We start from the raw sequence: 22593 nt of genomic DNA on the forward strand, positions 1-22593 counted from the left end.
AATTCAGGCCTCGGCACGTCACCTGGGTGTGTCGGTGAAGTCTTGCTGTCCTTCCCACACCAGAGTGTTGAACGTCAGTCGGGTAACTCTCTCTGGGATAGATGGGACCAAACTATCTACCGCTACTGCAGCCCTGGAAACAAGTTCGGATTCATCATTGTGTGAACTCAAGCCTGTCATATCTGGCCATGATGTCGTACAGGGCGGCTCCGCTGGAAAGTGGCAAGTCTCCAGCTGAGCTCTTACTGGGTCGCAAAATCCGTACTCGACTTCCCAGGCATGTCACACCCGATCACAGAGATGAGGTATGGGCAGACAAGGCCCGGAAACTTCAGCGGAAACAAAAAACGCTCCATGACCGCACAGCCACTGCACTAGTGCCTCTACAGGAGAAGGATGTAGTTCGCATTGAAGGGCCTGGGTCATGGAATCAAAGAGCCACCGTTCTACAACAGGTCGCCCCCAGGTCATACAGTGTCATGACAGAAAATGGCAATGTGTATCGCAGAAACAGGAGGCACCTACTGAAAACCACCGAGACCTATCAGCCGCAGGAGGACAGAGAGGATGAGCTGATGATGGAAATCCGACAGAGTGACGAGGAGATGAGGGCAATGCCACAAAGGGATGAAGTACACAGGGGTGACAATGAGACAAGGGATCCGTGTGGTACAGACATGAACTTAATGGACACAACTGGGTTGGCCCAGCAAATACCCACTCAGCTACGCAGGTCACAGCGCACCAGAAAGCCTGTCGTTAGACTCGACCTGTAGACAAGGGAAAGACTGTAAACAGCTAATGGACTTCTGGGTGTGGGTAGTGTTTATATGTACCAGCAGTTATTGCAAGGTATAGTTACACTGACAGTTTTTACATGTTGTTAATAGTAATTAATAGTAGTTACACTGACTGTTTTTATATGTTGTTAATATGTGTTCTATGTGTTATGTTATGTTATGGTGTTTACTGTTTATGTCATCGTTGAGGGGGAAAGATGTACAGATAACTGTAGCTGTGGTAAAGACAGCTGCTTTACGGTAGCTGTAGTAAAGACAACTGCTTGACGGCAGTCGTATAAATAGGAAACCATCTTGGCCATGCGGCAGTACTGCACGAGCTGGCACTGACTCAAGACCTAATAAAGAGTACTCAATGATATCTACTCGTAAGCCTCTTAATACTAAGATATAAGATAACATTACACTGACTTAGAAGTATGTTGGGGTTCCTTCATCGTCGCTGGGTCAAAATCCTGGAACTCCCTCCCTAACAGCACTGTGGGAGCACCTTCACCACACGGACTGCAGCGGTTCAAGAAGGCAGCTCACCACCACCTTCTCGAGGGCAACTAGGGATGGGCAATAAATGCTGGCCTTGCCAGTGACGCCCAGGTCCCATAAGCGAATTAAAAAAAAGTTATAAATGCCTGTCGATGGTAGTAGGACGGGACGACTGAGCTGGAAAGTAAGGAGGACCGAGTGTGAGACTCTGGAAAAGAATAACTCGGAGAAGGACCCAAGAAGAGAAGGGCCAGCATTTTCAGTTTTCCTCTAGTATTTGCAGTTTCCTAGCATTGTTTGCAGTTTTCCTGCATTGTTTGCAGGAGCTGGTTGACTGGTTATGTCCTGCTGGCGGAGTTTGAGGGGAGAGAGCAGGTTTGAGGCTGGTGTTAATGTGCAGCATCCCAGTGATACTTGAATTTTTTTTGTATCTGACCTCAGGATATTTGGTCTGTTCCTAGTTGTTCTTCAGAAGGTGGTGGGTTTTTCAGGATGGTTATGCTCTATTAGATGGACAGAAACTAACACGCAGTAAAGTCAAATTGGTTTAGAAACAGGAAAAAGCCAATTGGCCCAATAAGCCAATCAGGTCTGCTAGGAATTGCTCCTGGTGATGTTCGAGTTGTAAAACCCTCTTGCCTTTTCTTTAGATGGACAGCCGATTCTTCTCACAAGAACAGAGCGCCCACACAGGATACCTGCAGTCTACCCCAAAAAGAGACAAGGTCAGTACTTAATAATTGAACCATGTACGGTTCATTACCGTTGGAAGCACTGAGAAGGTGTGAAACTTGAACTGTACATGTGATTGTAGACCAAGACAACTTTTCTTCAACATAGGTTAGCTCCAGGGCGTAGTCATTATTATGATATTGCAATACCCCTATCTACAGCTTGATTCATATTCTTCTCGAACTCTTTCTCTCAAAACTACGAAACTCCTCACCTCTCTCAATCCTCCCCTCTTCCAACAATCTATGGACTTTTTGACTTACTTCTCCCTCTCACCTCCTCTCTGCAACTGTGGTGATGTCCCGCAATTCAGGCCTCGGCACGTCACCTGGGTGTGTCGGTGAAGTCTTGCTGCCCTTCCCACACCAGAGTGTTGAACGTCAGTCGGGTAACTCTCTCTGGGATAGATGGGACCAAACTATCTACAGCTACTGCAGCCCTGGAAACAAGTTCGGATTCATCATGGTGTGAACTCAAGCCTGTCATTCGACTCGCTCACCTTCACTCTGCTTCACCAGCTGCTTTAGCTGAGATGAGTATTTTGGTATCGCTGCTAAGTGATAGAGAGACTAGAGAAGCTGGGATATTTCTCCTTATAGCAGAGAATGTTAAGGGGAGATTTTGTTGAGATGTTCAGAATTATGAGGTGTTTTGATAGAGTAGATTGGGAGAATGGCAGTAGATTGGGAGAAGGGGAAGTGCAACGAGCCCTGGGCGTCCTTGTGCACCAGTCGCTGAAGGTAAGCATGCAGGTGCAGCAGGCGGTTAAGAAGGCAAATGGCATGTTGGCCTTCGTAGCGAGAGGGTTTGAGTACAGGAACAAGGATGTCTTGCTGCAGTTGTACAGGGCCTTGGTGAGGCCACACCTTGAGTATTGTGTGCAGTTTTGGTTGCCTTATCTGAGGAAGGATGTTCTTGCCATGGAGGGAGTGCAGCAAAGATTCACCAGGCTGATACCTGGGATGGCAGGATTGATGTATGAGGAGAGATTGGGTCGATTGGGCTTGTACTCGCTGGAGTTTAGAAGAATGAGAGGGGATCTCATTGAAACTTATAAAATTCTGACAGGACTGGACAGACTAGATGCAGGAAGGATGTTCCCGATGGTCAGGGAGTCCAGAACCAGGGGCCACAGTCTAAGGATAAGGGGTAAGCCATTTAGGACCCAGAGAGTGGTGAACCTGTAGAATTCTCTACCACAGAAGGCAGTAGAGGCCAATTCATTAAATATATTCAAGAAGGAGTTGGATATATTTCTTAAGGCGAAAGGGATCAAGAGATATGGGGAGAAAGCAGGGACAGGGTACTGAATTTGGATGATCAGCCATGATCGCATTGAATGGCGGAGCAGGCTTGAGGGGTCGAATGGCCTACTCCTGCTCCTATCTTCTATGTTTCTATGTTAAACTGTTTCCACTGGCAGGAGGGTCGGGAACCAGAGGACACAGATTTAAGATCGTTGGCAAAAAAGCCAGAGGGGAGATGAGGAGACATTTTTTTACTCAGCGAGTTGTTATGATATGGAATGCACTGCCTGAAAGTGCAGTGGAAGCACTTTCAAAAGGGATGGGGTTGGGGAAACACTGTGTGTATGTAGATAAACCTGTATAACCCCCTTTTAACTGCTGTATTCCCCTCCCCCCGCAAGACAGTTGCAAGCTGAGAGGAATAAGGCATGTTCAGACTTGCCTGCTGCTGAGAGAAGGAAAACCAATGAGGTTCCAGCAGGTGACCAATCCGTGAGTCATCACAGGCTCGCGGGCTTTACGAATTCAGTACTGTATTGTGAGAGTTGGAGTAAAGACCTATTTCTTGTAGCTCGCTGTGTTGCCTATTTCTTTACGCGGGAGACTGTAGTCTCCCACATTGGTGACCCCGAATGTCGGCGGCCGAAGCCCCCGACTCACGTAGCCCTACAGAGGCCAGCAACGACCCGACGGCAACCAGCAGCAGCCCGATGTCGGCCGGCGCCGCGTCCTTGAAGCTCCCCACCTTCTGGGAACACCAAGCACCAGCTTGGTTCGCGCACACGGAGGCCCAATTCACCCTTCGCAGGGTTCAAGACGATGAAGAAAGGTACCTCCACGTAGTCTCAGCACTAGCAAGCTCCACCGCCGCCGAAGTTCTCGACCTGCTGGGGAACCCACCACAGACTGGCAAGTACTCAACCATTAAGGGCCGCTTGCTGCAGGCTTACGGCCTGTCCGGGGAGGAGAGGGCCCGTAGGCTCCTTTCACTACCAGGCCTCGGCGACTCTACCCCGACCCAGTTGATGAGCCGGATGCTTGCGCTCCTGGGCTCTGAACCGCAGTGCTTCTTGTTTCGGGCCCTTTTCCTCAGCAGGTACAGACTGCCCTCGCGGGGTCCCCGATCACGGACTGCGTACAACTGGCAGCCGCCGTGGACAAAGTCTTCGCCGTCGCCCAACTCGGCTGTGCAGCCGCGAGGCCCCCCGACACCACCGAGCGCGCGCCGCCACGCCAGGCCGCAGAACTATGCTACTACCACGCGCGTTTCGGCCACAAGGCCCAACGCTGCAGAGCACCCTGCTCTTTCAATCAAACCAAGATGGCCGCCCGGCCCAACGCGCCAGCCCAGCGCCGCCGTCTAGGCCCGCTCGACCGCACCCCTGCCGCCACGATGGCCATCGGCACCGCAGGTAAACTGCTGTGCATAACCGACTCCCTTTCAGGGCGCAGATTCCTTTGCGACACCGGAGCCCAATGCAGCATAATTCCTGCCTCCCAGCTCGACATCCAGGCAGGCTGCAGCGGCCCACCCCTCGTGGCGGCAAATGGCGCAGCCATCGCTACTTTTGGAAAGCGACGGGCCGAGGTTTGTTTCAACGGCCAGCGATTTACGTGGGATTTCGTGACGGCCTCGGTGGCACATCCCTTGCTGGGCGCCGATTTTCTTTGCGCCCACGGACTCCTGGTCGACGTCCGCGACAGGCGCCTGATCGACGCAGCAACTTTCGCTTCACTGGCCTGCCAGCAGAGCAACAGTCCGGCCCTCGTCGGGTCCTGCTCTGCCCCGGCGGATGACGACTACGCCCGCCTACTCGCAGATTTCCCGAGGCTCACACAACCGACCTTCTCAGCCGCGGCAGCCAAGCATGGTGTCGAGCACCACATCGCCACTACGGGACCACCAGTGTTCGCCCGAGCCAGACGCCTGGACCCAGCCAAGATGGCGGTGGCCAAGGAAGAATTTGCCACGATGGAGAAACTGGGCATCATCCGCCGCTCGAACAGCCCCTGGTCGTCCCCCCTCCACATTGTGCCCAAGCCGGGCGGTGGCTGGCGCCCCTGCGGCGACTACAGACGGCTCAACGATGCCACCACGCCCGATAGATACCCCATTCCGCACATCCAAGACTTTTCGGCACACCTAGCAGGAAATCCGTCTTTTCCAAGGTCGACCTGATTCGCGGCTACCATCAGGTCCCCGTCCACCACGCAGACGTCCAGAAGACGGCGGTCATCACCCCCTTCGGACTGTTCGAGTTCCTGCGCATGCCCTTCGGGCTCAAGAACGCCGCACAGGCCTTCCAACGACTCATGGATTCCGTCCTATGGGACCTGAGCTTCCTGTTCGTCTATCTGGACGATATCCTCGTGGCCAGCACCAGCAAGGCCGAGCACATCGCGCATTTGCGCTCTCTTTTCCAGCGCCTCAGCCAACACGGGCTAATCGTCAACCCGGCTAAATGCCAGTTCGGAGCAGCCCAAATTGACTTTCTCGGCCACAGAATCTCGCCAAGGGGAGCCATTCCCCTACCTTCCAAGGTGCAGGCGGTGGCAGACTTTCCCCAGCCCACCTCGGTCAAGGCGCTGCAGGAATTTTTGGGGATGGTCAATTTCTATCACCGTTTCGTGCCCAAGGCCGCCTCACTCATGCGCCCCCTCTACGAAGCCACCAGGGGCAAAACGGGCAAAGAGCAACTCACCTGGTCCAGCGAGATGGCGACAGCCTTCCACCAGACCAAAAGCGCCTTGGCCAACGCCACACTACTGGCCCACCCCATCCCGGGCGCCAAGACCGCCCTCACCACGGACGCCTCGGATTATGCCGTCGGCGCTGTCCAGCAACAGTGGGTCGAAGGCGCGTGGCAGCCACTGGCATTTTTCAGCCGACAGCTGCGCAAGAACGAGCAGGCCTACAGCATGTTTGACAGAGAGCTCCTGGCCCTGTTCCTGGCAATCCGGCACTTCCGTTTCCTCCTGGAAGGCCGGCCGTTCACCGCATTCGTGGACCACAAGCCGCTCACTTTCGCCATGGCCAAAGTAACCGAACCCTGGCCCGCGCGCCAACAGCGCCAACTCAACTTCATCTCGGAGTTCACCACGGACATCCGCCACGTCGCCGGCAAGGACAATTTGGTGGCCGACTGCCTCTCAAGACCCTCGCTCCACGCAGTGCACCTGGGCGTCGACTACGCCAGCATGGCGAGAGACCAGGCCGCCGACGCAGAGATCCAGGCCCTCAGGACGTCAACCACCAGCCTCACTCTGGCCGACATCCACTTCCACGCAGCCGGCACAACCCTCCTGTGCGACGTCTCAGTCCCTTCGCCTAGGCCGGTCGTCCCATCCGCCTGGCGCAAGCGAGTTTTCGACATCACCCACGGCCTCTCACATCCAGGGATGCGTGCGTCTCAGAAACTCATGTCCGCCAAGTTCGTCTGGCCTGGACTCCACAAGGATGTAAGAGACTGGACCAACACATGCGTGGCGTGTCAGCGTGCTAAGGTCCAGCAGCACACCAAGGCGCCATTGGAGTGTTTCCCGGTGCCCGAGAGGCGTTTCGACCACGTCCACGTCGATCTGGTAGGCCCCTTGCCGCCGTCGCACGGTTTCACACACCTGCTCACGATCGTCGAGCGCACCACCAGATGGCCCGAGGCGGTTCCCCACTGGCACAAAGGAAGATGGTTGTGGTTGTTGGAGGCCAATCAACTCAGCCCCAGGACATCACTACAGGAGTTCCTCAGGGCAGTGTCCTCGGCCCAACCATCTTCAGCTGCATCATCAATGACTTTTCCTCAATCATAAGGTCAGAAATGGGGCTGTTCGCTGATGATTGCACAGTGTTCAGCTTCATTTGCAATTCCTGAGATAATGAAGCAGTTCAATCCTGCATGCAGCAAGACCTGGACAACATCCAGGCTTGGGCTGACAAGTGGCAAGTAACATTTGCGCCACAGAAGTACCAGGCAATGACCAACACTAACAAGCGAGCGTCTAACCACCGCCCCTTGACATTCAACGGCATTACCATCGCCGAATTCCCCACCATCAACATCCTGGGTGTCACCATTGACCAGAAACTCAATTGGACCAGCCACATAAATACTGTGGCAACAAGAGCAGGTCAGAGGCTGGGAATTCTGCGGCGAGTGTCTCACCTCCTGACTCCCCAAAGCCTTTCCACCATCTACAAGGCACAAGTCAGGAGTGTGATGGAATACTCTCCACTTGCCTGGATGAGTGCAGCTCCAACAACATTCACAAAGCTCAACACCATCCAGGACAAAGCAGCCCGCTTGATCAGTAGCCCATCCACCACCATAAATATTCCCTCCCTCTACCACCGGCGCACCGTGGCTGCAGTGTGTACCATCTACAGGATGCACTGCAGCAACTCGCCAAGGATTCTTCGGCAGCACCTCCCAAACCCACAACCTCCACCACCTCAGAGCACGAGGGCAGTAGGCGCAGGGTAACACCGCCACCTTAAAGTTCCCCTCCAAGTTACACACCATCCTGACTTGGAAATATATTGGCCGTTCCTTCACCGTCGCTGGGTCAAAATCCACAAGAAGAAGGCGGATCACCACCACCTCCTGAAGAGCAACTAGGGATGACCAATAAAGGCTGGCCTTGCCAGCAATGCCCACATCCCGAGAATGAATAAAACAATATTCACAGAGCAGAAGGCTGTCCATTTTCTGCTAGTGTTTAACTTCAGCTTCAGAAATGTTTGAAACGCCAAAGATCGATGCACTGTAGTTTAACTCGCTGTCTGTCATTCAGGTGGATACAAATTTCTCCTCACCAGATGAACAGAACTCTTACACAGGATACCTTCGGGCTTTCGTCAGAAGTGATCGGGTCAGTATTTTCACTTTATCTCACACCTCGAATGTGCCTTCCATTGCAAGGAAGAAAAGGAAGACTTGCATTTACATAGCGCCTTTAACATCCTCAGCACGTCCCAAAACAACGTTGCCCCTAAGGTGCGCAGCCGTGCAGTAATCTCAAAGGTCCCACGCAGGCCGCTCACTGGCTTTTACATTGTGAATACCGCGCATGCGCAGAAATTTAAAGGGACTGTGCATTAAAAGAAATAGACCGCGCAGAACAAAGCGCAGCTTACAGGGGACATTGATCACAAAGCGCTTTACAGCCTATGAAGTACTTTTTGAAGTGTAATCACTGTTGTAATGTAGGCAACATGGCAGCCAATTTGCGCACAGCAAGCTCCCACCATCAGTAATGTGATAATGACCAGATAATCTGTTTTTAGTGATGTTGGTTGAGGGATAAATATTGGCCCAGGACACCGGGGATAACTCCCCTGCTCTTCGAAATAGTGCCATGGGATCTTTTACATCCACCTGAAAGAGCAGACGGGGCCTCGGTTTAACGTCTCATCCGAAAGACGGCACCTCGGACAGTGCAGCACTCCCTCAGCACTGCACTGGAGTGTCAGCCTAGATTTTTGTGCTCAAGTCTCTGGAGTGGGACTTGAACCCACAACCTTCTGACTCTAGGCGAGAGTGCTACCCACTGAGCCACAGCTGAGGCCAATTAGATGGAGAAATGAACATACAAAAGCAGCAGAAGCTGAATCCGCTCTTAATGGTGGACGGGGGACGGTGGAGTCGAGTGGGGGAGTGGAACGCCAACCTCTTCATTGTGAATCAAAAAGCAGTCCTGGTCAGTACGATCGGGATGGTGCTGATTTGTCTCTCTATTGGGAAGCGGCTTTGTTCCTCAATACTATCTGGCTGTTAGAGGATTGGTTAGAAGTACTTTAAAGCTGTTTGACTGTAAAGGACATCACATCCAAGCCCGATCCTCTCTTTAACAGACATGTAGCGGGAGTTAGTGGATAGTGATCAGGGGCGAGATTATTGTTTTTTGCACTCCTAGTCTAGGGGCTAGTTGTTGTGGCCTTGGTTGCAATTGGCTGACTCATCACACACTGGGAACTTCCTGTTGCGCATGGCTCAGTTCCGTACAGCCTGACTACTTAACGTTGCAACATCGCCCATTTCCGCCCCTGCCTTAGCTCATCTGCTGCTGAAACGCTCATCCATGCCTTTTGTTACCTGTAGATTTGACTATTCCAATGTTCTCCTGGCCAGCTTCCCATCTTCCACTATCCGTAAACTTAAGCTCATCCAAAACTTGGCTGCCCGTGTCCTAACTCGCACCAAGCCCCGTTCACCCATCACCCCTGTGCTCGCTGACCTACATTGGCTCCCGGTCCGGCAATGCCTCAGATTTTAAATTCTCATCCTTGTGTTCAAATCCCTCCATGGCCTCGCCCCCTCCCTATCTGTAACCTCCTCCAGCCTTACAACCCCCCGCGATCTCAGCGCTCCTCCAATTCTGGCCTCTTGTGCATCCCTGATTTCCAGCGCTCCACCATTGGCAGTCGTGCTTTCAGCTGCCTAGGCCCTAAACCCTGGAATTCCCTCCCACAACCTCTCTGCCTCTCTACCTCTCTTTCCTCCTTTAAGACGCTCCTTAAAACCTACTGACGTAATAAAGACTCATTATGCACTTGGTTGTACATAAAGCAAGGCTTTAATCGACTTGTAACAAAACATGGAGGTCTAGTTAGTAGTCACTAGCTTCCTGTTTCCAGATTGTCTCTGGCCAAGTTGGGCCCACGCCCGAGTATTTATACTCCTCGGACGGCGCCCTCAGCTGGCCGTTCAGTAGTACTTCCTGAGTTGCTTCTTGTAGAAGTTGCAATTTATGACACCTACCTCTTTGACCAAGTTAATGGTCACCTGTCCTAATATCGCCTTTTGTGGCTCGCTGTCAAATTAGTTTGATAACGCTCCTGTGAAGAGCCCTGAGGCGTTTTATCTACATTAAAGGCGCTATATAAATACAAGTTGTTACAAACTGAGCCATCGGGAAGAGTTGCACTAACCAGCTGTGCAAGGTTATTGCCCCAAGACTAAATCTTGATTACATATGGACCAGCTTTAGGAGACTGGGGCTAAAATTGCACAGTCAGTGTACGAGGTACATGACACCGACTTGTGCCTTATACGCAGAGTGGATGGAGCTCCATCTTGCAGACTTGTTGCCTCTGAGCCTCAGAAACCAAACTTGCTAACTGCACCGTTGCTCAATCCCATCGCTGTCTGTCCTTCAGGTGGATACAAGACTCAACTCATCAGAAGAATCGAACTCTTACACAGGATATCGCCGGTCTTCCCTCGTAAGTGATAACGTCAGGATTTTCAATTTAGAGCAGCTGTCTCCCAGCAACCAGGGAAACAGCAGCACATAAGTACATAAGAATTAGGAGCAGGAGTCGGCCACACGGCCCCTCGAGCCTGCTCCGCCATTCAATAAGATCAAGGCTGATCTTCAACCTCAACTCCACTTTCCCGTCCGATCTCCATATCCCTTGATTCCCCTAGATTTCAAAAATCTATCGATCTCAGCCTTGAATATACTCAACGATTGAGCATCCACAGCCCTCTGGAGTAAAGAATTCCAAAGATTCACAACCCTCTGAGTGAAGAAATTCCTCCTCATCTCAGCCTTAAATGGCCGACCCCTTATCCTGAGACTATGCCCCTAGTTCTAGACTCTCCAGCCAGGGGGAAACAACCTCTCAGCATCTACCCTGTCAATCCCCCTCAGTATCTTGTATATTTCAATGAGATCACCTCTCATTCTTCTAAACTCCAGAGAGTATCGGCCCAATCTACACAATCTCTCATCATAGGACAGCCCTCTCATCCCAGAAATCAATCTCGCGAACCTTCGTTGCACCGCCTCTAAGGCCTGTATATCCTTCCTCAGATAACAATGCAGAAGCAGCATTGCCCGGGTATGGGGGAAGGGGAAGCTCTTTATAGAGCCAGTGAATGGGAGGGAATAACCTCAACCTAACAGGATGGATCTTGCTGGAGCAAATAATAGCATGCCGTTATTAATGTGCAGTTTGGCCAGCGAGTTCAGGGGATTAAGAAATACGCTGTGAGTTGTGAATCTCCAGAACTTGCTGGTCGATTTACGCCGCTCCTCCATTAGCTTCACACAAACAGCATCTTGTCCTTAGCCTCCCCGTTATTTTTAAGAACTTGCAGGCTTTGGACAGTGATTGCCCATTAAACTCACTGCAGAAAGTTAAGTCTGGTAATTAATAGCGTAAGTATCCTTTTACCGATGTGTAAATTGTTACTGACTGACAGTCAACCTCTCTGGCCCAGAAAGTGAACAATTTACACTGTTCAATCTCATTCCTTCAGGTAGTCAATTGTTGTTAGAGATTTTTTAAATGTCAAAAAATTTTCGTTCTTTCCCTTACTGTCTCTTTTTTTTCTCTCTCTCAATCCAATCTTTCTTTCCCTCTTTTGTTATTTCGCTTTCTGTTCCTGATTTGACTCGAATTCACGCTATTTACTTCCCAGTCCTTCCTCTGTTTATTTCTCAATCCTTAAATCTCGTGGGTTGAGGAGATACACTGTTGGTCCCGTCGTTCACCAAGGTCCCAGATGCCCCATTGTCCTCGCTCTCAGCTCGCACTTCCAGCAAGACACGGGGCAAAACGTTTTCGATCTGTAGGATGCAGGAAAAAGTCTTAACTAACGGGGCACGCCGCGAGATGCCTCACTCCAGCAAGTTTTGGCCCAGTAACTACAGGGAGAGAGTCAGTGCTCCCAGTGCAGATCTTTGTGTGACAGGAACACGCATGAATTTGGAGGTAGAATGACCTCCAACTCTTGCTGTGCAGCCCCACTGCATGAAGCTCTGTAGTGGGAGCACTAACGTGTAAAATCTACTCCATAGCGTAGAAGCCATGTGTTGTAGCTGCAGATTTATTTATCGTGGAGAGAGCTTTATCTCCATGGACCGTCACGGCCAGAGATGGTGTGTGGAGCGGGGAAACCATTAGGAAGAACAGAGACTATCTTAGAGGGGTGGGGGGGGGGGGGAGGCGTCTCCTGAGAAATTTGTTGGGGCGTTGCTGAGACGCTACCCGATAGCGCCGCGCCCCCTGACTGGGAAATTTATCGGCTGTTCTTCATCGTCGCTGGGTCAAAATCCTGGAACTCCCTCCCTAACAGCACTGTGGGAGTACCTTCACCACACGGACTGCAGCGGTTCAAGAAGGCGGCTCACCACCACCTTCTCAAGGGCAATTAGGGATGGGCAATAAATGCTGGCCTTGCCAGCAACGCCCACATCCCAGGAACGAATTTTAAAAAATCTCACCTTGCTGTGCCAGTATATCTCGCCGTGCTGTGCCAGTATACCTCGCCGTGCTGTGCCAGTATATCTCGCCGTGCTGTGCCAGTATACCTCGCCGCGCTGTGCCAGTGTACCTCACCGTGCTGTGCCAGTATATCTCGCCGTGCTGTGCCAGTATACCTCACCGTGCTGTGCCAGTGTATCTCACCGTGCTGTGCCAGTGTATCTCACCGTGCTGTGCCAGTGTACCTCACCGTGCTGTGCCAGTATACCTCACCGTGCTGCGCCAGTGTACCTCACCGTGCTGTGCCAGTGTATCTCACCGTGCTGTGCCAGTGTATCTCACCGTGCTGTGCCAGTGTATCTCACCGTGCTGTGCCAGTATACCTCGCTGTGCTGTGCCAGTGTACCTCACCGTGCTGTGCCAGTATACCTCGCCGTGCTGTGCCAGTATACCTCACCGTGCTGTGCCAGTATATCTCGCCGTGCTGTGCCAGTATACCTCACCGTGCTGTGCCAGTGTATCTCACCGTGCTGTGCCAGTGTATCTCACCGTGCTGTGCCAGTGTATCTCACCGTGCTGTGCCAGTATATCTCACCGTGCTGTGCCAGTATACCTCGCCGTGCTGTGCCAGTATACCTCACCGTGCTGTGCCAGTATATCTCACCGTGCTGTGCCAGTATACCTCACCGTGCTGTGCCAGTATACCTCACCGTGCTGTGCCAGTGTATCTCACCGTGTTGTGCCAGTATACCTCACCGTGCTGTGCCAGTATATCTCACCGTGCTGTGCCAGTATATCTCGCCGTGCTGTGCCAGTATACCTCGCCGTGCTGTGCCAGTGTACCTCACCGTGCTGTGCCAGTGTACCTCACCGTGCTGTGCCAGTGTATCTCACCGTGCTGTGCCAGTATATCTCGCCGTGCTGTGCCAGTATACCTCACCGTGCTGTGCCAGTGTATCTCACCGTGCTGTGCCAGTATATCTCGCTGTGCTGTGCCAGTGTACCTCACTGTACTGTGCCAGTATACCTCACCGTGCTGTGCCAGTGTATCTCGCCGTGCTGTGCCAGTATATCTCACCGTGCTGTGCCAGTATACCTCACCGTGCTGTGCCAGTATATCTCGCCGTGCTGTGCCAGTATACCTCACCGTGCTGTGCCAGTGTACCTCACCGTGCTGTGCCAGTATACCTCACCGTGCTGTGCCAGTATACCTCGCCGTGCTGTGCCAGTGTACCTCACCGTGCTGTGCCAGTGTATCTCACCGTGCTGTGCCAGTGTATCTCACCGTGCTGTGCCAGTATATCTCGCCGTGCTGTGCCAGTGTACCTCACCGTGCTGTGCCAGTGTATCTCACCGTGCTGTGCCAGTGTATCTCATCGTGCTGTGCCAGTGTATCTCACCGTGCTGTGCCAGTGTACCTCACCGTGCTGTGCCAGTGTACCTCACCGTGCTGTGCCAGTATATCTCGCCGTGCTGTGCCAGTGTATCTCACCGTGCTGTGCCAGTATATCTCGCCGTGCTGTGCCAGTGTATCTCGCCGTGCTGTGCCAGTATACCTCACCGTACTGTGCCAGTGTATCTCACCGTGCTGTGCCAGTGTACCTCACCGTGCTGTGCCAGTGTACCTCACTGTGCTGTGCCAGTGTACCTCACCGTGCTGTGCCAGTGTATCTCACCGTGCTGTGCCAGTGTACCTCACCGTGCTGTGCCAGTGTACCTCACTGTGCTGTGCCAGTATATCTCACCGTGCTGTGCCAGTATATCTCACCGTGCTGTGCCAGTATATCTCGCCGTGCTGTGCCAGTATACCTCACTGTGCTGTGCCAGTGTACCTCACCGTGCTGTGCCAGTGTACCTCACCGTGCTGTGCCAGTGTACCTCACTGTGCTGTGCCAGTATACCTCACCGTGCTGTGCCAGTGTACCTCACCGTGCTGTGCCAGTATACCTCACCGTGCTGTGCCAGTGTACCTCACCGTACTGTGCCAGTATACCTCACCGTGCTGTGCCAGTGTACCTCACTGTGCTGTGCCAGTATACCTCACCGTGCTGTGCCAGTGTACCTCACTGTGCTGTGCCAGTATATCTCACCGTGCTGTGCCAGTGTATCTCACTGTGCTGTGCCAGTATACCTCACCGTGCTGTGCCAGTGTACCTCACCGTACTGTGCCAGTATACCTCACCGTACTGTGCCAGTGTATCTCACTGTGCTGTGCCAGTATACCTCGCCGTGCTGTGCCAGTGTACCTCACCGTACTGTGCCAGTGTATCTCACCGTGCTGTGCCAGTGTACCTCGCCGTGCTGTGCCAGTATACCTCACCGTGCTGTGCCAGTATACCTCACCGTACTGTGCCAGTATACCTCACCGTGCTGTGCCAGTGTATCTCACCGTGCTGTGCCAGTATACCTCACCGTGCTGTGCCAGTGTACCTCACCATTCTGTGCCAGTATACCTCACCGTACTGTGCCAGTATACCTCACCGTGCTGTGCCAGTGTACCTCACCATTCTGTGCCAGTGTACCTCACCGTGCTGTGCCAGTGTACCTCACTGTGCTGTGCCAGTGTATCTCACTGTGCTGTGCCAGTATACCTCGCCGTGCTGTGCCAGTGTACCTCACCGTGCTGTGCCAGTATATCTCACCGTGCTGTGCCAGTGTACCTCACCGTGCTGTGCCAGTGTATCTCACCGTGCTGTGCCAGTGTACCTCACCGTGCTGTGCCAGTATACCTTACCGTGCTGTGCCAGTGTATCTCACCGTGCTGTGCCAGTGTACCTTACCGTGCTGTGCCAGTGTATCTCACCGTGCTGTGCCAGTGTACCTCACCGTGCTGTGCCAGTATACCTCACCGTGCTGTGCCAGTGTACCTCACCGTGCTGTGCCAGTGTATCTCACCGTGCTGTGCCAGTATACCTCACCGTGCTGTGCCAGTATACCTCACCGTGCTGTGCCAGTGTATCTCACCGTGCTGTGCCAGTATACCTTACCGTGCTGTGCCAGTGTATCTCACCATGCTGTGCCAGTGTACCTCACCGTGCTGTGCCAGTATACCTCACCGTGCTGTGCCAGTGTACCTCACCGTGCTGTGCCAGTGTATCTCACCGTGCTGTGCCAGTATACCTCACCGTGCTGTGCCAGTGTACCTCACCGTGCTGTGCCAGTGTACCTCACCGTGCTGTGCCAGTGTATCTCACCGTGCTGTGCCAGTGTACCTTACCGTGCTGTGCCAGTGTATCTCACCGTGCTGTGCCAGTATACCTCACCGTGCTGTGCCAGTGTACCTCACCGTGCTGTGCCAGTGTATCTCACCGTGCTGTGCCAGTGTACCTCACCGTGCTGTGCCAGTGTATCTCACCGTGCTGTGCCAGTGTATCTCACCGTGCTGTGCCAGTGTACCTCACCGTGCTGTGCCAGTGTACCTCGCCGTGCTGTGCCAGTGTATCTCGCCGTGCTGTGCCAGTGTACCTCACCGTGCTGTGCCAGTGTACCTCACCGTGCTGTGCCAGTATACCTCACCATGCTGTGCCAGTATATCTCACCGTGCTGTGCCAGTGTACCTCACCGTGCTGTGCCAGTATACCTCACCGTGCTGTGCCAGTGTACCTCACCATTCTGTGCCAGTATACCTCACCGTGCTGTGCCAGTGTATCTCACTGTACTGTGCCAGTATACCTCACCGTACTGTGCCAGTATACCTCACCGTGCTGTGCCAGTGTACCTCACCATTCTGTGCCAGTATACCTTACCATGCTGTGCCAGTATATCTCACCGTGCTGTGCCAGTGTATCTCACCGTGCTGTGCCAGTATACCTCACCGTGCTGTGCCAGTGTACCTCACCATTCTGTGCCAGTATACCTCACCGTGCTGTGCCAGTGTATCTCACCGTGCTGTGCCAGTATACCTCACCGTACTGTGCAAGTGTATCTCACCGTGCTGTGCCAGTATACCTCGCCGTGCTGTGCCAGTGTATCTCACCATTCTGTGCCAGTATACCTCACCATTCTGTGCCAGTATACCTCACCATTCTGTGCCAGTATACCTCGCCGTGCTGTGCCAGTATACCTCGCCGTGCTGTGCCAGTATACCTCACCATTCTGTGCCAGTATACCTCGCCGTGCTGTGCCAGTATACCTCACCATTCTGTGCCAGTATACCTCACCGTGCTGTGCCAGTATACCTCACCGTGCTGTGCCAGTGTATCTCACCGTGCTGTGCCAGTATACCTCACCATTCTGTGCCAGTATACCTCGCCGTGCTGTGCCAGTATACCTCACCATTCTGTGCCAGTATACCTCACCGTGCTGTGCCAGTATACCTCACCGTGCTGTGCCAGTGTACCTCACCGTGCTGTGCCAGTGTATCTCACCGTGCTGTGCCAGTGTACCTCACCATTCTGTGCCAGTATACCTCACCGTGCTGTGCCAGTGTATCTCACTGTACTGTGCCAGTATACCTCACCGTACTGTGCCAGTATACCTCACCGTGCTGTGCCAGTGTACCTCACCATTCTGTGCCAGTATACCTTACCATGCTGTGCCAGTATATCTCACCGTGCTGTGCCAGTGTATCTCACCGTGCTGTGCCAGTATACCTCACCGTGCTGTGCCAGTGTACCTCACCATTCTGTGCCAGTATACCTCACCGTGCTGTGCCAGTGTATCTCACCGTGCTGTGCCAGTATACCTCACCGTACTGTGCAAGTGTATCTCACCGTGCTGTGCCAGTATACCTCGCCGTGCTGTGCCAGTGTATCTCACCATTCTGTGCCAGTATACCTCACCATTCTGTGCCAGTATACCTCACCATTCTGTGCCAGTATACCTCGCCGTGCTGTGCCAGTATACCTCGCCGTGCTGTGCCAGTATACCTCACCATTCTGTGCCAGTATACCTCGCCGTGCTGTGCCAGTATACCTCACCATTCTGTGCCAGTATACCTCACCGTGCTGTGCCAGTATACCTCACCGTGCTGTGCCAGTGTATCTCACCGTGCTGTGCCAGTATACCTCACCATTCTGTGCCAGTATACCTCGCCGTGCTGTGCCAGTATACCTCACCATTCTGTGCCAGTATACCTCACCGTGCTGTGCCAGTATACCTCACCGTGCTGTGCCAGTGTACCTCACCGTGCTGTGCCAGTGTATCTCACCGTGCTGTGCCAGTGTACCTCGCCGTGCTGTGCCAGTGTACCTCACCGTGCTGTGCCAGTATACCTCACCGTACTGTGCCAGTATACCTCACCGTGCTGTGCTAGTGTATCTCACCGTGCTGTGCCAGTGTATCTCACCGTGCTGTGCCAGTGTATCTCACCGTGCTGTGCCAGTATATCTCACCGTACTGTGCCAGTGTATCTCACCGTGCTGTGCCAGTGTATCTCACCGTGCTGTGCCAGTGTATCTCACCGTGCTGTGCCAGTGTATCTCACCGTGCTGTGCCAGTATACCTCACCGTACTGTGCCAGTGTACCTCACCGTACTGTGCCAGTGTATCTCACCGTGCTGTGCCAGTGTATCTCACCGTGCTGTGCCAGTGTACCTCACCGTGCTGTGCCAGTGTACCTCACCGTGCTGTGCCAGTATACCTCGCCGTGCTGTGCCAGTATACCTCACCGTGCTGTGCCAGTATACCTCACCGTGCTGTGCCAGTGTACCTCACCGTGCTGTGCCAGTGTACCTTACCGTGCTGTGCCAGTGTACCTCACCGTGCTGTGCCAGTATACCTCACCGTGCTGTGCCAGTGTACCTCACCGTGCTGTGCCAGTGTACCTCACCGTGCTGTGCCAGTATACCTCACCGTGCCGTGCCAGTGTATCTCACCGTGCTGTGCCAGTATACCTCACCGTGCTGTGCCAGTGTATCACACCGTGCTGTGCCAGTGTACCTCACCATGCTGTGCCAGTGTACCTCACCGTGCTGTGCCAGTATACCTCGCCGTGCTGTGCCAGTATACCTCACCATGCTGTGCCAGTATACCTCACCGTGCTGTGCCAGTGTATCTCACCGTGCTGTGCCAGTGTATCTCACCGTGCTGTGCCAGTAAAGCTCACCGTGCTGTGCCAGTATACCTCACCGTGCTGTGCCAGTGTACCTCACCGTGCTGTGCCAGTGTACCTCACCGTGCTGTGCCAGTGTATCTCACCGTGCTGTGCCAGTGTACCTCACCGTGCTGTGCCAGTGTACCTCACCGTGCTGTGCCAGTATACCTCACCGTGCTGTGCCAGTATACCTCACCGTGCTGTGCCAGTGTATTATTTTATTGCTATAATTTCCCAACAACTTATTGTTATGATGCAGTGACCTTATTGAGAAAGCAGCCATTAATAACCCCAATCACTCAATACTCCTGTGATGAACGAGAGGCGTGCAGCCTCTGCCTATCTCAGCAGGTGAATGCTCCGTTTGCTAAATGACTGAGCTGCAGAGACCAGGAGGACTCCACGTCTCATCCCAGGTCTGTGCTGTGCTGGGAGCAACAGCCGGGAGTATTAAAATTTACCTTCACTCCCCTGGGCTGGAGAGGAAGGAATAGGCCAGGGTTCCATCTCCTGATCACAGCCTAGTATCTTCTGCAAGAACGTATGCGCGTGTGTGTGTGTGCATACGTGTGTGTGAGTGGGCGTGTGTGTGTGTGTGTGTGTGCATACGTGTGTGTGAGTGGGCGTGTGTGTGTGTGTGCATACGTGTGTGTGAGTGGGCGTGTGTGTGTGTGTGTGTGTGTGTGCATACGTGTGTGTGAGTGGGCGTGTGTGTGTGTGTGTGTGTGCGTGTGTGTGTGCGTGTGTGAGTGAGTGCATACGTGTGTGTGAGTGGGCGTGTGTGTGTGTGTGTGTGTGCGTGTGTGTGTGCGTGTGTGAGTGAGTGCATACGTGTGTGTGAGTGGGCGTGTGTTTGTGTGTTGTGTGCATACGTGTGTGTGAGTGGGCGTGTGTGTGTGTGTGAGTGCGTGAGTGAGTGAGTGCGTGAGTGTGAGTGTGCGTGTGTGAGTGTGCGTGTATGAGTGTGAGTGTGTGTGTGTGTGTGTGCATGTGTGAGTGGGCATGTGTGAGTGTGTGCGTGTGTGAGTGAGTGAGAGTGTGTGTGTGTGTGTGTGTGTGAGTGTGTGAGTGTATACATGGGCATTTAGTGAGAACAGCCGACAGGTCGGCTGTGATGTACTCCGTAAAGAAAGACTTGCATCTATACAGCAGCCAATCTGCGCACAGCAAGCTCCCACAAACAGCAATGTGATAATGACCAGATAATCTGTTTTAGTGATGTTGATTGAGGGATTAATATTGTCTAGGACACCGGGGAGAACTCCCCTGCTCTTCTTCAGAGTAGTGCCATGGGATCGCTTACGTCCACCCGAGAGCAGACGGGGCCTTGGTTTAACATCTCGTCTGAAAGACGGCACCTCCGACAGTGCAGCGCTCCCTCAGCACTGCACTGGCGTATCAGCCTAGATTTTTGAATAGCCCATAAACTTACTGTCCCGGCTCACCTAAAGAATGGCCACTGGGGCGAGGTACCAGTTGGGGTACCGTACCCCGACTGGAGTTGGTGCTTTCAGAGGAGTGGAGTAAAAGGGACTGAATTGGATGGGGTTGGGGTGGGGGGTGGGGCGTGGGGAAGGACATGGGACAATTAAACAAAAAGAGAGTGGTTGGAAATCTCAGCCATTGTGGAGGCCAGGAGTATTCCTGGCACCTGCTGATCTCCTCCATGGGAGGGTGCCGAGGGGAGGGGTAAGACTGGCAGAATCCACAGCAGTAAATATCCTGCCAACAGATCCCACAACACAACTGATTATCAGAACCGTTTATGGTGCAGACCATCTCACACAGACCATTCCCCCACCGTCCCCCCCCTCACCCCCACCCCCTCAGCCGATAGTCCCACCCTGAGCTCCTGGATGAAGGGGGTTGTGCGGCCGCTGGAGGAAGCTAAGGAGTGAAAACAGAAATAAACGGGGCTATTCTCCAAACCTTTAAAACACTTGTTTGCTTCCTGTCCCTTTACAGACTGATCGAGGATTCTCAAATAGGACCTCCTCAAGCTCACCGAACAGAGATGTCTATCTACAGACAACTGACAAGTACGATAAGGTGAGGGCATTTTCGTATTTGTTCCTGGGATGTGGGTGACACTGGCAAGGCTGCGTTGATTGCCCATCCCTAGTTACCCTCGAGAAGGTGGTGGTCGGCCTCCTCCTTGAACCGCTGCAGTCCGTGTGACGGTGCTCCGACAGTGGTGTGTGGAGGGGAATTCCAGGTTTCTGTCCCAGTGACGATGAAGGAACAGCGCGATATATGTCCAAGTCAGGATGGTGTGTGACTTGGGGAGGAATGTGAAGGCGATGGTGTTCCCATGGTATCGGTGATAGAGGTTGCAGGGCTGGGAGGTGCAGTGGGAGTAAGCTTGGTGAGTTGTTGCAGCGCCTCCTGTAGATAGTACACGGTGCAGCCACGGTGTGCCGGTGGTGGAAGGAGTGGAGATCTCCAGACCTGTCCCCCACTCCCCATCCAGACCCCCCTATTATGTCCATGTATAATTGAGACACGGACTGCAGGAGTTGGTTATAACAGGTCTTTACTGAATGGAGGCAACCTGGAACTACTATGCAAATGTTACTACACAGGCTTATATACAGGGGTGGTCACTACTGGTACTGCAGTATATAGGGGCTGCAGAATATAGTTCCTTCTGCAAAGTACATACACTACACCCCCCACCCCACTCTCTATCCAGAACGTGGTTGGATGCTGCTTGCCCTTTGCCCTGTTGGTTCTGCTCGTTATTTGTCGAGTTTCCTCTGCTGGTCTGGAGCGGTTATTCCGATTGGTCGATGTGGCCATGATGACAGCTCTCCCTACCGTACAGTGGTGCTGGTATTTCCCTGGTGCCGACATCTGGCGTTTTCACCCGTGTTACTCACCATTTTAGCCGATAACCAATCAGCAGTGACTGAAGAAGTAAATCACACCCAACCATCACAAAACACTCGCACTCTCTGCTTTTCGTCAAACCAGCAAATGCACAAAAAGGGTAAAGTTCACCGTGTGAATATCAATATTGAAATCACATGCCCCACAATGGTGTCTATTATCCATTTACTAATAGCCAGAGTCTGTCACTAATCAGAAGTACAATTAGCCATATCTGGATTCATAATTAGCCCCATGTGGGTGGTGGGTAATGTATTGGACAACACTGTTAGAACCATAGAGGCTTAGAGCACAGAAGGAGGTCATTCGGGTGAATCGGGCCTGTGCTGAAATCCAAGACTGACACCACTGCCCTGCTGCCTCGCTCGGATCTTCCTCTGCTTCAAATAATTATGCTGTTTTCTTTTAAAAGATGCAAAGGGCTCTGCCCCAAACAGTCCCCGTGGCTAAACATTCCATGCTCCAACAGCCATCTGTGGAAAGAAGTTTCTCCTAACCTCTCTCCGCACTCTCTGTGGTCATCGATGACTCCTCCTCACTGACTTCCCAACCAGAGGAAATAGTCTTTCTCCATCCTCGCTATCAAAACTCTGCGTAATTTTATAAACCTCTATTGATTCTCCTCTTGCCCTTCTCTGCTCCAGCATCTCAAGTGTCCCGTGTGATGAGCCCGTGGTCCTGGATGAAGGGGGTTGTGTGGCCGCTGGAGGAAGCTAAGAAGTGAAAACATAAATAAACGGTTTATTCTCCAAATCTGTAAAACACTTGTTTGCTTCCTGTCCCTTTACAGACTGATCGAGGATTCTCAAATCGGACCTCCTCAAACTCACCGAACAGAGATGTCTATCTACAGACAACTGACAAGTACAATAAGGTGAGGGCAATTTTGGGTGACACCGGCAAGGCTGCACTGATTGCCCATCCCTAGTGACCCTGAGAAGGCGGTGGTGGGTCTCCTCCTTGAACTGCTGCAGTCCGTGTGCGACCCCTTTAAGGGGGTGCATGGCTCATCGAAACTGCTGTGCATGTGTGGTTTTTCAATTGGGAAACTAGCAGGTGGGCTGCACGGGAGCTTCAGATAGCAGCGCGGCTGTACAGTTATACAGCTAAACAGGAACCCTGTCCCCCGCTCTCCCTCCAGACCCTCCCCCGCTCGCCATCCAGACCCTCCCCCGCTCTCCCTCCAGACCCTCCCCTGCT

At 52.9% G+C, this 22593-nt stretch overlaps 1 protein-coding gene across 1 annotated transcript in view; it reads left to right on the forward strand.

Annotated features, from left to right (window-relative positions):
* LOC147098983 (uncharacterized) overlaps positions 1–22593 on the forward strand; it is a 411709-nt gene that overhangs the window by 167501 nt on the left and 221615 nt on the right. The window contains exons 13-17 of the mRNA XM_085969501.1: positions 1934–2008; positions 8051–8128; positions 10416–10481; positions 20470–20553; positions 22184–22267. Coding sequence (XP_085825627.1) covers positions 1934–2008; positions 8051–8128; positions 10416–10481; positions 20470–20553; positions 22184–22267 — 387 coding nt within the window. The remainder of the gene's footprint in view (positions 1–1933; positions 2009–8050; positions 8129–10415; positions 10482–20469; positions 20554–22183; positions 22268–22593) is intronic.

Source organism: Somniosus microcephalus, chromosome 28, assembly GCF_052327205.1.
Source record: "Somniosus microcephalus isolate GS21.2 chromosome 28, FLI_Smic_1.0, whole genome shotgun sequence".
Lineage (NCBI taxonomy): Eukaryota > Metazoa > Chordata > Chondrichthyes > Squaliformes > Somniosidae > Somniosus > Somniosus microcephalus.